This window comes from Anas platyrhynchos, chromosome 39 (genome assembly GCF_047663525.1).
Source record: "Anas platyrhynchos isolate ZD024472 breed Pekin duck chromosome 39, IASCAAS_PekinDuck_T2T, whole genome shotgun sequence".
Taxonomy (NCBI): domain Eukaryota; kingdom Metazoa; phylum Chordata; class Aves; order Anseriformes; family Anatidae; genus Anas; species Anas platyrhynchos.
In genome coordinates this window covers 521259-542148 of record NC_092627.1, presented here as the reverse complement: position 1 = coordinate 542148, position 20890 = coordinate 521259, and the positions used below count along the sequence as shown (strand labels likewise).

General features: G+C 52.7%; 1 protein-coding gene across 1 annotated transcript in view; it reads right to left on the bottom strand.

The window, feature by feature from the left end:
• Positions 1 to 20890, bottom strand: part of LOC140001203 (carboxy-terminal kinesin 2-like) — a 151949-nt gene that overhangs the window by 552 nt on the left and 130507 nt on the right. Inside the window, exons 9-14 of the mRNA XM_072032373.1 lie at positions 3059 to 3232; positions 1789 to 1950; positions 1570 to 1708; positions 1347 to 1486; positions 1176 to 1249; positions 994 to 1069 (exon numbers count right to left, since the gene is read on the bottom strand). Coding sequence (XP_071888474.1) covers positions 994 to 1069; positions 1176 to 1249; positions 1347 to 1486; positions 1570 to 1708; positions 1789 to 1950; positions 3059 to 3232 — 765 coding nt within the window. The remainder of the gene's footprint in view (positions 1 to 993; positions 1070 to 1175; positions 1250 to 1346; positions 1487 to 1569; positions 1709 to 1788; positions 1951 to 3058; positions 3233 to 20890) is intronic.

Below are 20890 nucleotides of genomic sequence, written 5' to 3'. Positions count from 1 at the left end.
TTGCCCCATCACCCCCCAAAACCCACACCAAAACCCCCAAAATCACACCCCCATCCCAAATCCATCCCATAATACCCCAAAACCTGTCCCTAACCCTCCCAAACCTACCCCATAACCGCCAAAAACCTGTCCCCCATATCCCAAATCTTCCCTTTATCCCCACTAAATCCCCCCATTCACGCCCCCATATCCCAAACCCACCACCTAACCCCCCCCAAATCACCCCCCATATCCCAAACCTGCCCTATAATCCCCCCAAACCCACCCCAAAATCACACCATCCCGAACCTACCCCATAAACCCCCAAAACTTGTCCTGTAAACCCCAAATCCTCCCCCCATATCCCATAACCCCACTAAATCATCCCCTTATATCCCAAATCTGCCCTATAATCCCCCAAAACCTCCAAAACTTGCCGAATCACACCCCCATATCCCAAACACACCCCATAACCTCCCCCAAATCCCCCCCATGACCTCCCCCAAATCCCCCCCATGTCCAAAATCCAAAACCCATACCCTGTACCCCAAACTCACCGTATAACCCCCAAAACCTGTCCCCCATATCCCATTACTTGCCCTCCTTATCCCATAACCCTATGAAATCACCCCCTGTGCCCCAAATTTGCCCTCTAACACCCCAAACCAACCCCCCCATCCCAAACCTGCCCCTGAACCCATCCCCACGTTCTCCCCCCCGAGCACCCCCAACACATCCTACATCTCCCCCAACCTCTGCCCGCAGATTTCCCACGGCACCCCAAATCACCGTGTCCCAAAGATCCCCAAATCCACCCCAAACACCCCCCATACCATAATGTTTACCCCCCCAAAAATTCTTCCCCCAAAACCACCCCAAAACCCTCCTCCCCAGGCCCTCCCCGCTCCCTCCCTCCAAAACCATCCCCAAAAACCACCCCAAAACCCTTCCCCACCCCCACCCCAATCCAAACCCTCCCCTAAACCCCCAAAAACCCCATTATTTCCCCCAAACCTTGCTGGCAAAGTGCAGGGAGTTGAGTGACTCGGCGAAGTTCTCCTCCAGCGGCGAGATGTTGACGAACATGAGCCTGGGTGGGGGCGATCCACGGCATAGCGGGGTGTCCGAGCGGGGTGCACCCTACACCCTCGACCCTAAAACCACCCCGTCACCCTAAAAAAAAAAACCCCGCTCACATTTTGGCGTTGCCCCTCAGCGAGTTTTGCAGCAGGTAGGTCAGCTTGCTGTTGTGGTATGGCACGTGCGGCTCCTACGGGGACAAAAATCGTTATAGGATGGGGAGGAAAGCGACAAAATTTTGGGGTCGTGGCCCCAAAATCGCTCTTTTTTCCCCCAAAAATCAGCACCTTGTTGGAGATGGCCATGATGACCAGCCCCAGCGTGGCCAGGCTGCTGTTGATGGCTTGGGTCTCGCGCAGCCGCTGCCCGCTGGCTTGGCATTTATCCAAGCGCTCGCTGCCCGCCAGGTCCACCAGGCTCAGCACCGCTGGGTTGGGGGAGGATTTCGGGTGAGGAAGAGGAGGTCGGCACCCCCCGGGGAGGAAGAAAACCCCAAAAAGAGGCGCTCACAGCTGCAGCGGAGGGCGCGGGAGGCGTTGGAGCCCTGGATGTGGAGCTGGAAGACGCAGTGGCTGCGGGACGAGCGGTCGTTGAGCGCCGTGCGCGCCACCGAGCGCTTGGAGGCGGCCGTCTGCAGCAGCCCCAGCACCTGGGGGGGGGGGCAAATTTGGGGTTAAAAAATGGAAAAATACGTCAAACGGACTCCGAGGGGGGGTTTGGGTTTCTTACCTCGTCCTCGGAGGCCACGGGGACGCAGCGCAGGTTGGGGACGTGCAGCTCCTTGCTGGCCGAGCTGACGTGGCGGATCTCCAGCTCGCCCCCCCTGTCCCCCCCCAGCAGGTCCCGCAGCGCCTCGTTGTAGATCTCCAGGAAGCTGGCGCTGAAACTGTACTTTGGGGGGGTCAGGGGGGCGCAAAATCCCCCCAAAAAGGGGCCCCGAGTGCCTAAAGAACCACCAAAAGCCTCCAAACCCTATAAAGAACCCCAAAGAGCAGACCCAAAGTCCCCAAAGCTAAAGAAATTCCCCCCAAAACCCCACCCTAAACCCCCCCAAAAGCCCTGCTCCCCCCAAAAAAGCCCCCAAAAGCCCTAACACCCCCAAAAAGCCCCCCAAAAGCCCCCAAAGCCCTAAACCCCCCAAAAAAAGCCCCCCAAAGCCCTAAACCCCCCCAAAAAGCCCCCCAAATCCCTAACACCCTCCAAAAAAAGCCCCAAAAAAGCCTCCAAAAGCCCTAAACCCCCCTAAAGAAGGCTCCAAAAGCCCTATATTAGCCTCCAGAAAGCCCTAACCCTCCCAAAAAGCCCCCCAAAAGCCCTAACCCCCCCAAAGAAAAGAACCCCAAGAAGCCCTAAACCCCCCAAACACCTTAAACCCCCAAAAGTCCCAAAAGGCTCAAAACCCCCTCAAAAAAAGCCCCTAAAAGACCAAATACCCCTAAAAAAAGCTCCCCAAAGCCCTAAATTAGCCCCCAAAAGCCCTAACCTCCCCCCAAAAAGCCCCCCAAAAGACCACAAAGCCCTAACCCCCCCAAAAAAAGCCCCCAAAAGATCTAAATTAGCCTCCAGAAAGCCCTAATCCCCCTAAAAGCCTCCCAAAAGCCCTAACCTCCCCCCGAAAAGTACCCCAAGAAGCCCTAAACACCCCCCAAACACCTTAAACCCCCAAAAGGCTCAAAACCCCATCCAAAAATGCCCCTAAAAGACCTAATCCCCCCCAGAAAAAGATCTCAAAAGCCGTAATCCCCCAAAAAAGGCCTAACCCCTCAAAAAAGCCTCCCAGAAGCCCTAAGGCCCCCCCAAAAGCGCTAACACACCCAAAGAAGCCCCCAAAAGCCCTAAGCGCCGCCCAAAGAAGCCCCAAAAAGCCTTAAACCCCCCCCAAAGAAGCTCCTGAAAGCCCTAACTCCCCCCCAAAAAGCCCCCAAATCCCCCAAATAGCCCTAAACCCCCTCCCAAAAAGCCCCCAACCTCCCCCAAAACTCGGTGCCTCGGCCCCCACCTGCCACCCTTTGTGCTCCAGCTGGCGGGCGCCCCCGAAGAGGTGCCGCACGGCGCGGGGGATCACCCCCCAACTTGTGGGGTCGGCGCCCCCCGGCCCCTCCATGGTGTAGGTTTTGCCGCTGCCCGTCTGCCCGTAGGCGAAGATGCAGACGGGGTACCCGTCCAGGGCCGACTGGGGGGGGTCAGGGGGGGTTTATAGGGCAAATGGGGGGAAAAAGGGGTCTTTTGGGGGAAAACAGGGGGCAAATGGGGGCATTTGGGGTGGAAATAGGGGGAATGGGGCTCTTATGGGGGGGAAATGGAGGCGAAATGGGGGGGAGTTCAGGGGCAAATGGGGGCGTTTGGGGTGGAAACTGGGAGGAATGGGGGCACTTGTGGGGGAAATGGGCGGGAAATAGGGGTCTTTTGGGGGAAAACAGGGGGCAAATGGGGGCATTTGGGGTGGAAATAGGGGGAATGGGGGCACTTGTGGGGAAAATGGGGGGGAAATAGGGGTCTTTGGGGGGAGTTCAGGGGCAAATGGGGGCGTTTGGGGTGGAAACTGGGGGGAAATAGGGCTCTTTGGGGGGGGAAATAGGGTGGAAACTGGGGGGAATGGAGGCACTTGTGGGGGAAATAGGGGTCTTTGGGGGGAAATGGGGGCATTTGGGGTGGAAACTTGGGGGGAATGGGGGTACTTATGGGGGAAACGGGGAGAAACGGGGGAAATAGGGGTCTTTGGTGGGAAATGAGGGGCAAATGGGGGCATTTGGGGTGGAAATAGGGGGGAATGGGGGCACTTGTGGGGAAAATGGGCAAAATAGGGGTCTTTGGGGGGAGTTCAGGGGCAAATGGGGGTGTTTGGGGTGGAAACTAGGGGAATGGGGGCAGAAACAGGCATTTATGGGGGAAATGGGAGCACTTAGGGTGGGAAGGGGGAGCTTTGAGGTCAGTTCGGGGAGAAATGGGGAGACTCCGGGGGGAGTTCAAGGGCAAACAGGGGGCTTTGTGGTGAAGCCCCGCCTCCCCCCTCCCTCCCTGCCGGCCTACCCGGCGGGCGCGGCCACGTGACCCCCCGCGCGCCTCCCTATTGGCCGGCGCCCCGCCTCCCATCATCCTGTTGGAGTGCTCACTCCTGTCCTTGGTTGGGGCAATCTTACCTGTCCTGGAGAGCATTGGAAGCTCATCCTTACAGCTGACTTCGCAAGGGGAGAGCGGCTAAGCTTGTGCCATGGACTGGTTCCATCGCTGTGGGTTTCTGGCTAAAAGAGAGGCACCACGAGACAGAACAGCATCCCTCTGTGAACATGGGCAACCCCTGTCTCTCTGCTCAAGAGTATCTAGCAACTCACCAAGGCTGTCCGTGTCCCATCGTCCTGATGGAGTGGTCACTCCCGTCCTACCCCAATCATGTCACTGTCCTGCTTGCAGTTAGAGCCTGGCGGGTGTGGGTTGGGGAAATCTTTCCTGTCCTGGAGAGCGCTGGAACTTCCTTCCACCTGACTTCTCAATGGGAGACAGGCCAGGATTGTGCCTTGGTCTCATCCCATCGCTGTGTGTGTCTGGCTTTAATAACAGACAGAACAAACGGAGCAGCATCCCTCTGTGAGCACAGGCAGACCCTGCCTCTGTGCCCAAGGGTCTACCAGGACTCACCGAGGCTCTCCCTGTCCCATCGTCCTCATGGAGCGGTCACTGCCCTCCTGGCCCGATCGTGTCACCGTCCTGCTTGCTGTTAGAGGCTGGTGGGTGTGGGTTGGGGCGATCTTAATTGTCCTAGGGAGCGTTGGCAGCTCTTCCTCGCCGATGAGTGCTCGAGGGCAGAGACGCCAGGATTGTGCCGTTTCTGGCTGAAAGAGGAAAAGCACCAAACAGAGCAGCAACGGCCAGCCTGCTGGGCTTTGGTTGGGGAGATCTGAACTGTCCTAGAGAGCGCTGCAAGTTCCTAACAGCTGACTTCTCAAGGGCAGAGAGGCCAGGATTGTGCCGTGGTCTGGAGGCAATCCTGTGTGTGTCTGGCTGAAAGAGAAGAAGCACAAAACAAAGCAGCACCTCCCTGTGAGCATGGGCAGCCCCTGCCTCTCTGCTCAAGAGTATCTAGTGACTCACCGAGCCTGTCTGTGTTCCGTCTTCCTGATGCAGCATTCACTGCCGTCCTGCCCCCATTCTGTCAGCTTCCTGCTTGCTGTGGACCATCGGGGGTGTAGCTTGGGGCGATCTTACCTGTCAGGTAGAGTGTTGGGAGCTCTTCCGTCCAGCTGAGTTCTCATGGGGAGAGTGGCCAGGAGCGTGCTGTGGTTTTGTCCCATCGCTGTGTGAATCTGGCTGCAAAAGGAGAAGCACCAAACGGAGCAGCATCCCCCTGAGACCACAGGCTGCCCCTACTTCTGTGCACGAGGGTCTCCAGCGACTCACCGATGCCATATCTGTTCCATCATCCTAATTGAGCGGTCACTGCACTCCTGGTCCGAGCGTGACACCACAGTGGGGAATGGCTTGGGGCTGTCTTATCTGTCCTGGAGAGTGCTGGCATCCTTTCTGACTGAGCTCTCAAAGCGAGAGAGGCCAGCAGTGTGCCGTGGTCTGCTCTCATCCCTAGGTGTGTTCCTGTCTGAAAGAGGAAAAGCACCAAACAGAGCAGCATCTGTAACCATGGGCAGCGTTTGCCTGAGTGCCCAAGGGTCGCCTGCCATTCTCTGGTTCCATTGCTGTACATTACTGGCTAAAAGAGAAGCACCACGAGACAGAGCAGCATCCCTCTGTGAACACGGGGAGCCCCTGCCTCTGTGCCCAAGGGTCTCTAGTGACTCACCGAGGCTTTCCGTGTTCCGTCGTTTCCATGGAGCGGTCACTGCCATCCTAGCCTGATCGTGTCACATTCCTGCTTTCTGTGAACAGTGGTGGATGTGGGTTGGGGAGATCTTACTCTTACTGGGGAGCGCTGGAAGTTCCTTCCAGATGTCCTCTCAAAGGGAGAGTCGCCACAATTGTGCCGTGGCCTGCTTCCCATCGCTCTGTGTGTCTGGCTTTAATAAGAGAAAGAACAAACGGAGCAGCATCCCCGTGTGACAAGGGGCTGACCCTGCCTCTGTGCCCAACAACCTCGAGTGTCTCACCATGTCAATCCATCTCCTGTCATCCTGATGGAGCGCTCACTCCCGTCCTGGCCCAAGCGTGTCACTGTCCTGCTTGATATGAGACCATGCTGGGGTGTGTTTTGGGGCAATCTTACCTGTCCTGGAGAGTCTTGGCAGCTCTTCCTCCCAGAAGTCTTCTCAAGTGGAGAGAGGCCAGGATTGTGCCGTGGTCTGGTTCCATCGTTGGGTGTTTCTGGCTGAAAGAGAAGCACCAAGAGACAGAGCAGCATCCCTCTGTGAACACGGGCAGCCCCTGCCTCTCTGCCCGAGGCTTTACCGCAACTCACCGAGGCTGTCATTGTTCCGTCAACCTCATGCAGCGATCACTCCCTTTCTACCTCGATCATGTCACCGTCCTGCTTGCAGTCAGAGCCTGCTGGGTGTGTTTTGGGGCAATCTTACCTGTCCTGGAGTGTGATGGCAGCTCTTATTCAAGAAGACTTCTCAAGGGGAGAAGTCACTTCACGTTCCCTGGACAGCAGCACCAGTTTCACCTCCTCACCTTCCGTGGCATTTATTGCCATTGATATGATGCCCCTTGAGCCTCCTCCAGGCTGAACAGTCCCAGCTCTCAGCCTCTCCTCGCAGAAGAGGTGCTCCAGTCCCCTCACCATCTTGATGGCTCCACATTGGACTCTCCAGGATGTGTAGGTCTCTCTTGTACTGGGCACTCCAGAACTGGACACAGTACTGCACGTATGGCTTCAGCAGTGCTGAGGAGAGGGGAAGGATCACCTCCTTCAACCTGCTGGCAACATGCTTACCAGTGCAGCCCAGAATACCACCAGACTTCATTAGAGCAAGGTCACATTGCTGGATCATGTACAACTTCTTATCCAGCAGGATACCTGCATCCTTGTCTGCAAAGACATCTTTTAGCTGGCTGGCCCCGGTTCATGTATTTTTTCCTCCCATGATGTAGCACTTTGCACTGCTCTGAGAAATAGTTTTGAAAAGAGGTCATTCTCCACAGCTCAACAGTTCTGTGGGAACTCTGAGCAAAGCCTTGGCTTTGTTGACTTTCAGAGGGCCCTACCAGCCCGCAGGATGCCGTGACTGTATGGTCAGGGCGATGTCTGCATCCTGCTCTCATTCTGTCAGTGCCTGTACGTCTGTGTGCGGCCTGCACCAACCACAGAGATATCTCATTGGCTGTCCCCAGCCTGCTCTCCGGGTCATGTAATTTCTCCTTAAAGTCAGACTTTAGCTCTTCATTTACAAAAATTCCCCTCGCTGTTATTGTCTAATGCTCTGGGGCTTGCCAAATGTCAGAGTGAAGAACAGGCTGTCTGATCGTGCCTGTCCACTAGTGAGGCCCAAAGCTAGCCACACCAGCCTTTCCTGAGCCTGCAAGTAAGTGTGCAGAGACACCTGTAGCAGGAAAATATCCTCAGAACAACACTCCCAGGCAAGAGGTCTCCTGAGGGTGGGACTAAACATTGTGTTCAAAACATATTCAGGCCTCACACTTGTCTTTGTGTTTCCCAAGAGGAAAAATGGACCAATGTCCGATGGTTCAATGCGCATCATTCTCCTCTCAGTACCTGACATTCACAGACTAAGCACCAAAATCCACCATGGAACTCATTAAAAGGCGGAAACTCCTAAGCAAACATATGTCTTCCATAGTTTTATTTAAGTCTTCAAGACTTGGAGAATTAATTGGAGAGCTTTCATAGTGTAGTTAAGGAGGAAGATTTCAAAAAGCACCTAATAAATGTCTCCTCTCATTTTAAAGGGTGAATTTTATTACATTTCAGTTTTGAGTATCTTTCTTCTATTGATATTAATCCAGCTCTTCTCCAATGGAGATGTCCATCGGGAGGAAAAGCAGACTCTTGCCCAGGACAAGACAAAAGTTGGGGGGCATGAAGTGGACACGAGCATTGCGGGAGGCCTCAGAATCTGGGGCCAGAGAGCTGCCGAGGTGAGGATGGGCCATTGGCATATCTCCTACGGGTAGCTGGTGGCGTCTCCAAGCGATGGACTGTGATGTCAGTGAGCAATGGATTGTGACTGCGTGGCCCTCACTGCTTATATGTGGGTGCAGAGTCCCACCCCGCCGGCTAGTGCCCGCACTCCGGCTGAGCGGTTACGTGAGGTCTGGAGTGAGGAGCGAGGTTGGCCTTGGTGCTGGTGTCGTGCCCTGGGAGTTGCTGCAGCAGCTCTCAGTGCCCTTCCCAGAGCCATCGGAGCTTCTTCCACGGTCCTGCGTCGTTTGGGCCGTCGGGAGACCCAGGAGGAGCGCTCGCAGCAGCAGAGGTGAGCACTGCAGGGACACCTCCCCCTGGGCAGCTGGAAGGGTTTCCTCCTCTGGGGACCTGCACAGCTCTTCCAGCTGCCCCTAGAGCAGCCGATGACCGTGGCCTCTTCTCTGCCTTTTGCAGCGTGACAGCTGCTGCTGCTGCTGCAGCGCTGGTGAGGAGGAGCAGCCCCTCATCCCCTGCTCCACGCAGCCCACTGCAGCAGCTGGAGAGCATGGCCACGGCACTGGAGAGCCGCTGCCCCATTTGTCTTGACACCTGGGACAACGCGGGCTACGTGATGCCATGTCTCCACCAGTTTTGCTTCCAGTGCATCCAGCAGTGGATGGAGAGCAAGCCCGAGTGCCCCCTCTGCAAGAGGAGGGTCAGCTCCATCATACACTCGGTGCGGGCAGACAACAAATTTGAGGAGGTCGTCATCCCACCGCCGGCAGAGGCATCCCTCGTGGCCCAGCCGGCTGGGAGAGCTCGTGGCCACGCAGCCACCACCGGCCCCCGTCACCACCCTGCAGCATCTGCGCCATCAGCTGCAGGGCCGGCTCTTGTGGGAGGCCTCCAGCCTGAAGTCTGGGCCTCCCTTTTGCGAGACCACCCAACTCTGATCCGTCCCGTGCTGCCCTGGCTGCGCCAGGAGCTGGGGCGCATCCATGGGGCTGATCACGCGGAGGCGCAAATGGTGGAAGACCTCCTCACCTCCGCCCTGGGCCTCCTGGGGCTGGATGAAGATCGCCTGGTCCAGCTGCTGCAGCTTTCCATGGCGGACCACGCAGCCACCTTTGTGCACCAGCTCATCAGCATCACGGTGCAGCGGTGCAGCTGGGTGGCCCACCGCCTGCTGGGCCTGGAGGGCTCCCGTGCTGCCATGGGACAGGCAGGCAGCCCCGCAGCTGCCCCCAGGCCTTCTGGCTCCCGACAGGGGACTGCTGGTCCTGGTCCAGAGCCCTCCAACAACGCTGCTGGAGCCAGCACGGACCAAGTCGCGGGCAGCTCCAGTGCTGCCCTTCAAGGGGGTCCCGGCCTGCCCCCCTCCAGCCTGGTTCAGGACCCGGGGAACCAAGAAGCGCCCCAGGAGGAGACACCAGAGGCTGTGCCTGGACCCTCCACAGCAGAACAGGGCAGGGACCATCCCCAAAGGGGGCCCCGGCGATCCCCGAAGAGGAGGGCCCCCACCTCCCAGGCCTCTTCTCCAGCAGCCAAGAAGAGGCCACCCCGCCGGCAACACTAGGGCAGCGCCCTAGGAGCTGGCAACAACAGGGCCGGGCCAGCGGATGGGGCACACGGAAGGCCCTCAGCAAATACATCTATACAATGTAGAAAATAAATCATATATATATAAAGTCTCAGTGTAGCTAACAATTTATTTGGTGGTGCCATCCACACCCCTGCTGCCATCTCCCCCTCTTCCTGCTGCTGTGCCCACCGCCTCCTCGCGTGCCCGCTGTGAGGTCTGGTGGGGTTGGGGCACGGCGATGCTGCCCTTCGCCAGGAGGGCTGGGGTGTTCGTCTCGGCGCTCCCCTCCCCTGGTGCCCGGCCCCACTGCTGCGCTCCCCCTGACAGCGCGTGCTGCCCAGCCGCAGGCCTGCAGCTCTGCAGCTGCTCCCAGCGGGCGGTTTGGTGCCAGGGGGTGCCTGGCTTCAACAAGTCCAAACAAAAGGTGCTGCACCTGTGTCAGAGCAATAGCAGGCACAAGAAGAACTCCCTGACAGCAGCCCTGTGGAGAGGGATTTGGGGGTTCTGTTGGATGAGCAGCTCGACATGAGCCAGCAGCGCGTGCTTGCAGCCCAGAAGACCAACTGCCTCCTGGGCTCCATCAAAAGCAGCGTGGCCAGCAGCGGAGGGAGGGGCTTAGCACATGCACATGCACATGCAAAAATACGGGAGGAAAAGCAGACTCTTGAGGTCTGACAGCGCGTGGACAACCTTGCTCCTCACCACCCCAACCCTGACATTTCTCTCATTGGCCACCTGGCGCTTGCATCACTTTTCCTTACACCACACTTCTGCACTGAAGTCTGCAGCTGCATGTTACAGCCCCTTTGCACCAGCTCCCACCTGCTTTCCTTAGAGACCTGGCTGCACACAGAAGGGTTTTTCCTTATTTGAAAACTAACAAGGAGAAAACATGCAGCAATTTTCCAAACAGCAAAGCAAGCTCCTCATCTTGTATGTCTGCAGTCAGGTTTACCTCACTGGTTTATCCTCACAAAAGGATGACTGTACATTAAGTATTTTATAGTGATTGATGAGAAATTCTAGGTATTAAGATTAGTATTATTCCATATGATTGTAATTCAATAATAAAAGATGAGGAGCTTGCTACAGAAACAATTAGGCAGACTGCTTACCTGTCCCAGAGAGCATTGGCAGCTTTTATTCCAGCTGACTTCTCAACGGGAGAGCAGCCAGGATTGTGCCGTGGTCTGGTCCAATCGCCGTGTGATTCTGGCTGAAAGAGAAGCAGCACCAAACGCAGCAGCATCCCTCTGTCGACACGGGCTACCCCTTCCTCTGTGCCCGAGGGCCTCCAGCGACTCACCGAGGCCGTCCTTGTCCCGTCGTCCTCATGGAGCAGTCACTGCCCTCCTGGCCCGAGCGTGACACCCTCCTGCTTTTTGGTAGAGGCAGGTGGATGTGGGTTGGGGCGATCTTACATGTACATGCCCTGGAGAGCGTTGGCAGCTCTACCGTCCAGCATAGTGCTCAAGGGCAGAGAGGCAAGGATTGTGCCGTTTCTGGCTGAAAGAGGAAAAGCAACAAATGGAGCAGCAATCCCCTGTGAGCATGGGCAGTCCCTGCCTCTCTGCTTAAGAGTATCTAGCGACTCACCGACGCTGTCTATATCCCTTCTTCCTGATGCAGCATTCACTGTCATCCTGCCCCAGTCCTGTCAGCTTCCTGCGTGGACCATCGCAGCTGGAGGTTGGGGCGATCTTACCTGTCCTATAGAGTGCTTGGAGCTCTTCTTTAAAGCACATTTCTCAAGGGGAAGGTAGCCAGGAGTGTGCTGTGGTTTGGTCCCATCGCTGTGTGAATCTGGCTGCAAAAGGAGAATCACGAAACAGAGCAGCATCCCTCTGTGAACACAGGAAGCCCCTGCCTCTGTGCCCAAGGGTCTCTAGCGACTCACCAAAGCTGTCCCTGTTCCATCATCCTCATGGAGCAGTCACAGCCCTCCTGGCCCGAGCGTGTCACCTTCCTGCTTACTGTTAGAGGCTGGTGGGTGTGGGTTGGGGCGATTTTAATTGTCCTAGGGAGCGTTGGCAGCTCTTCCTCGCCGATGAGTGCTCGAGGGCAGAGACGCCAGGATTGTGCCGTTTCTGGCTGAAAGAGGAAAAGCACCAAACAGAGCAGCAACGGCCAGCCTGCTGGGCTTTGGTTGGGGAGATCTGAACTGTCCTAGAGAGCGCTGCAAGTTCCTAACAGCTGACTTCTCAAGGGCAGAGAGGCCAGGATTGTGCCGTGGTCTGGAGGCAATCCTGTGTGTGTCTGGCTGAAAGAGAAGAAGCACAAAACAAAGCAGCACCTCCCTGTGAGCATGGGCAGCCCCTGCCTCTCTGCTCAAGAGTATCTAGTGACTCACCGAGCCTGTCTGTGTTCCGTCTTCCTGATGCAGCATTCACTGCCGTCCTGCCCCCATTCTGTCAGCTTCCTGCTTGCTGTGGACCATCGGGGGTGTAGCTTGGGGTGATCTTACCTGTCAGGTAGAGTGTTGGGAGCTCTTCCGTCCAGCTGAGTTCTCATGGGGAGAGTGGCCAGGAGCGTGCTGTGGTTTTGTCCCATCGCTGTGTGAATCTGGCTATAAAAGGAGAAGCACCAAACGGAGCAGCATCCCCCTGAGACCACAGGCTGCCCCTACTTCTGTGCACGAGGGTCTCCAGCGACTCACCGATGCCATATCTGTTCCATCATCCTAATTGAGCGGTCACTGCACTCCTGGTCCGAGCGTGACACCACAGTGGGGAATGGCTTGGGGCTGTCTTATCTGTCCTGGAGAGTGCTGGCATCCTTTCTGGCTGAGCTCTCAAAACGAGAGAGGCCAGCAGTGTGCCGTGGTCTGCTCTCATCCCTAGGTGTGTTCCTGTCTGAAAGAGGAAAAGCACCAAACAGAGCAGCATCTGTAACCATGGGCAGCGTTTGCCTGAGTGCCCAAGGGTCGCCTGCCATTCTCTGGTTCCATTGCTGTACATTACTGGCTAAAAGAGAAGCACCACGAGACAGAGCAGCATCCCTCTGTGAACACGGGGAGCCCCTGCCTCTGTGCCCAAGGGTCTCTAGTGACTCACCGAGGCTTTCCGTGTTCCGTCGTTTCCATGGAGCGGTCACTGCCATCCTAGCCTGATCGTGTCACATTCCTGCTTTCTGTGAACAGTGGTGGATGTGGGTTGGGGAGATCTTACTCTTACTGGGGAGCGCTGGAAGTTCCTTCCAGATGTCCTCTCAAAGGGAGAGTCGCCACAATTGTGCCGTGGCCTACTTCCCATCGCTCTGTGTGTCTGGCTTTAATAAGAGAAAGAACAAACGGAGCAGCATCCCCGTGTGACAAGGGGCTGACCCTGCCTCTGTGCCCAACAACCTCGAGTGTCTCACCATGTCAATCCATCTCCTGTCATCCTGATGGAGCGCTCACTCCCGTCCTGGCCCAAGCGTGTCACTGTTTGATATGAGACCATGCTGGGGTGTGTTTTGGGGCAATCTTACCTGTCCTGGAGAGTCTTGATATGAGACCATGCTGGGGTGTGTTTTGGGGCAATCTTACCTGTCCTGGAGAGTCTTGGCAGCTCTTCCTCCCAGAAGTCTTCTCAAGTGGAGAGAGGCCAGGATTGTGCCGTGGTCTGGTTCCATCGCTGGGTGTTTCTGGCTGAAAGAGAAGCACCAAGAGACAGAGCAGCATCCCTCTGTGAACACGGGCAGCCCCTGCCTCTCTGCCCGAGGCTTTACCGCAACTCACCGAGGCTGTCATTGTTCCGTCAACCTCATGCAGCGATCACTCCCTTTCTACCTCGATCATGTCACCGTCCTGCTTGCAGTCAGAGCCTGCTGGGTGTGTTTTGGGGCAATCTTACCTGTCCTGGAGTGTGATGGCAGCTCTTATTCAAGAAGACTTCTCAAGGGGAGAGCGGCAAGGATTTTGACATGGTCTGGTGCAATCGCCGTGAAATTCTGGCTGAAAAAGAAGAACCAACAAATGGAGAAGCATCCTCTTCAGAGCACAGGCTGCCCCTACTTCTGTGCCCGACGGTCTCCAGAGACTCACCGAGGCTGTCATTGTTCCATCATCCTGATACAGGGACCACTCCCGTCCTATCCCGATCATGTCACCGTCCTCCTTGCTGTTAGTACCCGGTGGGTGTGGGTTGGGGCAATCTTACCTGTCCTGGAGAGCGTTGGCAGCTCTTCCTTACAGCTGACTTCTCAAGGGGAGAGCGGCCAGGATTGTGCCGTGGTCTGGTTCTATCGCTCTGTGTTTCTGGCTGAAACAGAAGCACCAAGAGACAGAGCAGCATCCTTCTTAACATGGGCAGCCCCTGCCTCTGTGCCCAAGGGTCTCTAGCAACTCACCAAAGCTGTCCCTGTCCCATCGTCCTCATGGAGTGGTCACTGCCCTCCTGGACCGAGCGTGTCACCTTCCTGCTTGCTGTTAGTGCCTGGTGGGTGTGGGTTGGGAAGATCTTACCTGTCCTGGAGAGCGCTGGAACTTCCTTCCACCTGACTTCTCAATGGGAGACAAGCCAGGATTGTGCCTTGGCCTCATCCCATCGCTGTGTGTGTCTGGCTTTAATAACAGACAGAATAAACGGAGCAGCATCCCTCTGTGATCATAGGAAGACCCTGCCTCTGTGCCCAAGGGTCTACCAGGACTCACCGAGGCTCTCCCTGTCCCATCGTCCTCATGGAGCAGTCACTGCTGTCCTACCCCGATCGTGTCACCATCCTGCTTGCAGTTAGAGCCTCGTGGGTGTGGGTTGGGGCGATCCTACCTGTCCTGGAGAGCGTTGGCAGCTCTTCTTTCCAGCTCAGTTGTCGAGGGCAGAGAGGCTAGGAGTTTGCCGTGGTCTGGTCTCATCGCTGTGTGTGTCTGGCTGAAAGAGAAGAAGCACAAATCAAAGGAGCACCTCCCTGTGACCATGGGCAGCCCCTGCCTCTCTGCTCAAGAGTATCTAGCGACTCACCGATGCTGTCCATGTCCCGTCATCCTCATGCAGAGGTCACACTTGTCCTGACCCAATCGTGTCACCGTCCTGCTTGAAGAGAGAGGAAAAAGAAGCTGACTCCCTCTGCTTGAGGTTGTGTCTGGAGCGGACACTTGAGCGGGAGGAGCAGGCAGCTGAGCAGCCTCCCCGTCAGCACGGGCAGCCGTTACAGGCCTGCCCAACCACCCAACCGCCGCTGGGGCCAGCATTCCGGAGCCATGGCCGTCCCCAACGCTTTGTGTTGTGCCAGCCTGGGCTTTGCTCTGCCCTTGCCCCTCAGGGTGCAGCAGGCTGTGGGTTGCCATGTTCTTCAGCTTTCTCTCTGGAAAAAGGCACGTGTGGCTAGAAACATGCCTGCTGTTGTAATCCAGTTACATTTATCTGGAGTTAAAGCCAGTAGGAGCCGGTCACTAATGGAGTTCCCCAGGGCTCACTACTAGGGCCAGTCCTCTTTAATATCTTTATCGATGATCTGAATGAGGGGATCGAGTGCACCTTCAGTGATCTTGCAGATGACACCAAGCTAGGTGCATGTGTCGATCTGCTCGAGGGTAGGAAAGCTCTGCAGGAGGATCTGGATAGGCTGGACCAATGGGCTGAGGCCAACTGCATGAAGTTCAACAAGGCCAAGTGCCGGGTCCTCCACCTGGGGCTCAATAACCCCAAGCAGAGCTACAGGCTGGGAGATGAGTGGTTGGAGAGCTGCCAGGCAGAGAAGGACCTGGGAGTGATGGTGGCTAGTCGGCTGAATATGAGCCAGCAGTGTGCTCAGGTGGCCATGAAGGCCAAGAGCATCCTGGCTGGAATAAGAAGCAGTGTGGCCAGCAGGGCTAGGGAAGTGATTGTCCCCCTGGACTCGGCTCTCGAGATTCTCTTCTGAAGGGTAAGCCACAGTATCTCTTTTCAAGTGTTCAGAAATTGTACTGATACAGAACGGATCATTTCCGTATCAACTCTTAGAATATGAAAAATCATGCAAATAAGCAATTGACATGATTATGCTTTTAGTGCTGCACAAGCTAACAGTAGTCAAGTGATCTTTGGCACTGAGGCCATGTTATTTTGCAAGTTAAAGTACTAAGTTAGGTAAATGCATGTTTTTAAACACAGTTTTCTTGGTGTAAGCATGTTTTCACTCTCTATTACTTATCTTTTACTTCTATATTCTTAATCTATTTCTTCTATAGTTTTGTGTAATTTTGTTTAGTTTCTTCTCCTACATGCATTCGCTTGCATTCTGAATTACCTTTTTCCTCTCTTATGCTGTGATATACTTTTTCCTCTCTTGGACTTTTTCTTCATTGCTCTGCTGATCTAGGCACAGTTCTTTCTATATTTCAATTTGTTCTTATTTCAGCCCACAAATAACTAGATTCCATTTACTTCTGAGGAAGATATATCTCACTGCAGAAAGAAAGGAGTTCTCCGAGTAGCAAACAGATTGCACAAGAGCTAGCAAGGTCCACCCTATCTATCAGTCACTTCTGAACTAACTAGTGATGCACTGCTTCCCATGCTCTCTATCCCATGATACAGCAAAATAGAACCACTTCCACTCATCAAAGGCTCATCTCCTTCAAACAGGGATCAGTGTTACTTATGTTTCATGTGTTCATTCATGTGTCAAACACCAACATCTAGATTCCAAGATCTGTGTCCACGCTGATGGGTTCACACGGCACTCTCAGACTGTTCCATAAATCCTTAGAGCTCTTTGAAGCATGAGGCCCTCACCCTCAGACTTCGAAGTATGTTCCAATCTGGATAAACACATGTTGCCTAAATCAATCTCCCTGCACTTTGTAGTTTTACTGTAATATAATATGGTGGATTTTTTTTATTATTATTTTTCTTAATGGAAGGCTTAGAAGCAGCTGTTTTACTGACAGGAAGAATGAAAAGACGTCCCAGTTTTTCATTCCCTCTACAGCAGGTCAATCTTCATCAGCTGGCAGAATCATAATAGCCCATGCAGCTCACAGAACTGCAGTGAAATATGTCTCCGGTTAGCTAGAAAAGAGAAGGTTGGTGTGCAGATGTAGACATGGGTTATAGGGAAATATATCAAAAGAAGTGGGAAGCAACAGCTGTAAAATAAGGCAACTGGAGAGGAACAGCTGACAATAGGACACAGTGAAAGTGAGAAAGGAGGAAAGGAAGAGCGAAGCTATAAAACTGAGTTACGGAAGAATCACTTTTCTTCCGGCTTTATTCAACTAAGAGACACATATTTTTCAACTGCGCTTTTCTCAGATTAGGAAAAGTGGTAAATATATCATGTAATCAGCCATTTGGATTGTTAAGGTGCTGCCCTGTGTTTAGGCAGCAGCAGCTGAAGTGAAGATTAGACTGGTTCAAAACAGAACAGGGTGTAATTATTTCAGCCCTCTGAGCCCAGATTTGTACTTTCCATGGGCAGCTGCAAGATAGCTAGAGAGCAGCTCTCTGCCATTTACAGATAGATCAGTGATTGTTTTCCACTTCCAAAATTAGATTTATTTTTGATTAATAAGCATCCAAACTCTTCTGTATCACCCTAGCTCTGTCAGAAAAGGAGAACAATGAAGAAAAAAAAGCGGGCGGGGGGAACGACGACACGTGGTATAAGCAACCCAGACAGTAAATCAATATTCCAATTCTCAACCAGACAAAAGTTCAAAATACTGAAAGGGTGTCAGAAAGCTTCCAGGAATTTTAGTCCACACTGAAGGTATTGGCAGCCAGTGAGGACTGACAGCGTGAGTGTCTGCTTGACAAAGAAAGAACTAATCACGTGCGTCTACCATTTAAGTAACTTTCAAAGGGCAATCTGAATAAAGGAGGCAAAGGATTGAGCTTATAGGCTAACTACTGGTATACTGGTTCAAAATCCTCTGTGAAGAGAAGTTTGAGGTCTCTTACCTAAAGAGAAGGCTTAACAACCCTTCAAAATAAAGAGATTGACTTTGCAGTTTTTCACTTTCAGACTGAGATGAGAAAAGTAATTTAAAGAGTCTTAATTTTCTTTTATTGCTCAGAAGGCAGAGTTCACATAGACAAAAAAGATAAGGACTTTAACGCTTAGAGAAAGGGGCACTGAATTTGTAAATTAAGTCAATGCGGAAACCCTTTCTTTCTACACATTCAAAAAATAAAAGTGACCATAAAGGACAAAGAACAGGATGAATGTGTTTTACAAATGCTAGAAACATACATGTATGTAACAAGATTGCTGTATTAGAAACATATGTTGAGGGAAAATTATGATTACATTGGAATGACAGAGACTTGGTTAATTCAAGGTATCAACTGGGAGATAAAATTACCAAGGTATAAAGTTTGCAGATGGGTGAGGTAAAACAAAAGTAATGAGGGAGGGAGTAATTTGCGTACAGGGAGAATACCGAATAAACAGCAATAAATGACACTAGGATTTTGGCTGACACAACAGGGACTATTGGAAGTAAACTGAAGAATGAGATATGGAAAAAGTTAGTCCTTGGACCTTGCCAGAGACTTTCAGGAGAGGATGAGAAAGCATATCAGGAAATGTTTTTACAGATGAAGGAAGTCTGTATTGAATCCAGCATAATGATCCAGTGGAGGAGTTCAATTACCTAGACATTTCCTAGGAAAATGTTAGTGGGAAAAACTACCAAGCAAGCATGATTATAAGACTAATACAGGATTGCTTCCTTACAGAATATGCTCAAAAGCCACTCAGGCCACAGGAAAAGGGTAATGTGGATATAGTGACTAGAAATAAACTAGACACGATGAATGCAATGAAAGCTGGGAGGAGTATTACAATAAACATATAGGGCAGTGCATGTGGTTGCAATGCCATTAAGACTGGGGGGGTAAGTTGCACGTGCATGTTAAATAAAATCAGACCCTTACTGAACGTTAAATAAATTAAAATTAGCCCAAAAGAATCAAGCTTCACCAAAGGAAATGCAGGGAAAGATCTGAGATATCTTTAAGAACACATTTTCAAAATACAAGTAATTCATCAGGGATGAAGCCAGAAAAAAAACCTGCAATTGTATCAGGGAAGTGTAGTGCTTTATCTAGTCCCATTCACTGAACAATAGGAAAAGAAGCATCTTGTGGCCAGTAACACGTTTGAAACAGCATTCCCCATAAATTCCCCATGACCTGTGAGCCCATCTGTTTTGCTACTGGTGCTGGAAGAAAAATGTGAGTAGATGAGAAGGGACTGCAGATGAAAAGTAGAGACTAGGTGTGAAGAGAGAAACGATACATGTTTAAATAGTTTCTCTGACATGTCCCTGTTTGCAGTGAATGAGGTTCACAAATGACCTTGCTGCCACACACAGAGCCTAATAGCCAACCTCCACAGCACATTACAGGCAGGCACTCACACCAATGTGAGGAACCTAGATTCAAGACCATATTTTGGCAAACAGAGATTGGACTCAGGAAGCTATTTCTTAAAAAATAAATAAATAAATTAAATTAAATTAAATTAAAAAGTTCATTTTATAAAAAGTAATTGCATTTATTATTTGGAAGTTTACTTCCTTGTATGGCTCAGTTTTAGCCGCTCTCCAGTTTTCTACAATTGACAGTTGACAATTTGTACGACTGGCCATTGCATGGACTTTTAATAATAACAACAACTAATAACAACAACAAAGTATGTGTGAGTTTTATTGATCTAAAAGTCAGTTTCCATACAGTTTTATCCCTGCATTTGCCTCTGGATCTGTAGATTTTGCATGTCCAACTTTTAAGTCAAAGTTTGATATAAAATTTTGGTTCTCTAAGTAGCTTCTAAAGGTCTCAAGCTCATCACCAAGTTGATGATTAAACAGAAAAAGCAGTATGTAATCCTTTCCCTGAAAGGAACAGTATTTTAGGGGAAAAATAGCAAGGAGTAGATACATGCATAAACATCACAGGTCACAGTATGGCCAGCTGGATTGCTATGTCGCCTGACGTGTGGGTATGTGTACTCTGCCTTGCTTTTCTCCTTACACAGTGTGGTGATTTTACTCAGGTGGGCAGACAAGCTCCACCACAACCGCTCTCTCACTCCCCCTCCTCAAAGAGGAACAGGGAGAAAACACAAGCAAAAGGGCTCAAGGGTTGAGATAAGGACAGGGAGGACGCGCAGTAATTATTGTGACTGGTAAAACAGACTCAGCATAGGGGGACAGTAAGACTTACTGCCTATTCCTACGCAGCTAGAAAAGCGAGAAACAAAGGAAAGAAACCAAAAGCACCTATCCCCCCATCCACCCTCTTCCACCTCCTCCCCCCGAGTAGCGCAGGGGAGTGGGGGAATGGGGGTTTCGGTCAGTCTAGAGCGCTTCTCCACCGCTCCTTCTCAATCACTCTTGTCCCCTGTGCTGTGGGGTCCCTCCCACAGGATGCAGGCCTTGCTGAACTGACCTGGCGTGGGCTTCCCACAGGCAGCAGCTCTTCCAGAACTGCTCCCACATGGCTTCATACCATGGGGTCCATCCCTCAGGAGCAGACTGCTCCAGCACAGGTCCCCCACGGGCAGCAGCTCCTACCAGGTCACCTGCTCCTGCGTGGGCTCCTCCACGGGCTGCAGCGTGGAACCCTGCTCCACCGTGGTACTCCATGGGCTGCAGGGGGACAGCCTGCTTCACCATGGGCCTCACCACAGGCCGCAGGGGAACTTGTGCTGTGTGCCTGGAGCACCTCTCCCCCTCCTTCCTCACTGACTTTGGCGCCTGCAAGGCTGTTCCTCACTCCTCTCACTCTCCCAGCTGCTGTGTGGCGCAGTGTTGTGTTGTTTTTTTTTTTCCTAAATCTGCTCTCACAGAGGCGCAAAACAACATCACTTACTGGCTCAGCTCTGGCCAGCAGTGGGGCCCTTGCCAAACATGGGGCAGCTTCTAGATCCTTCTCACAGAAGCCACGCCTGTGGCCCCCTAACACCAAAACCTTGCCACGTAAACCCATGACACGGCAAGAGGCTCAGACTTTCTCTGCCTGCAACTACTCAAGAAATGAGAGTATCAGTAGCTTTCTCACACCAAGACAATTAGAACAAACGTTGAGGTTTGAAAGCCTATGGTTCTAAGGATTGAAGCCTATTTTTAACATTTTAGATGTTGCTTGGCATTCATAGAGCAGTGTTCAATGGTAGGCCTCACAGCTGGTTTCCTCTGGATTTCCGATAAGCCAACAAATTCCTCCTTCCGTTGATAGTAGTCTCACCCTAGTATACAACAGTCTTGTAGTAGCAAGTCCTGGTCCCTGCCAAATAATTATCAGTACAGG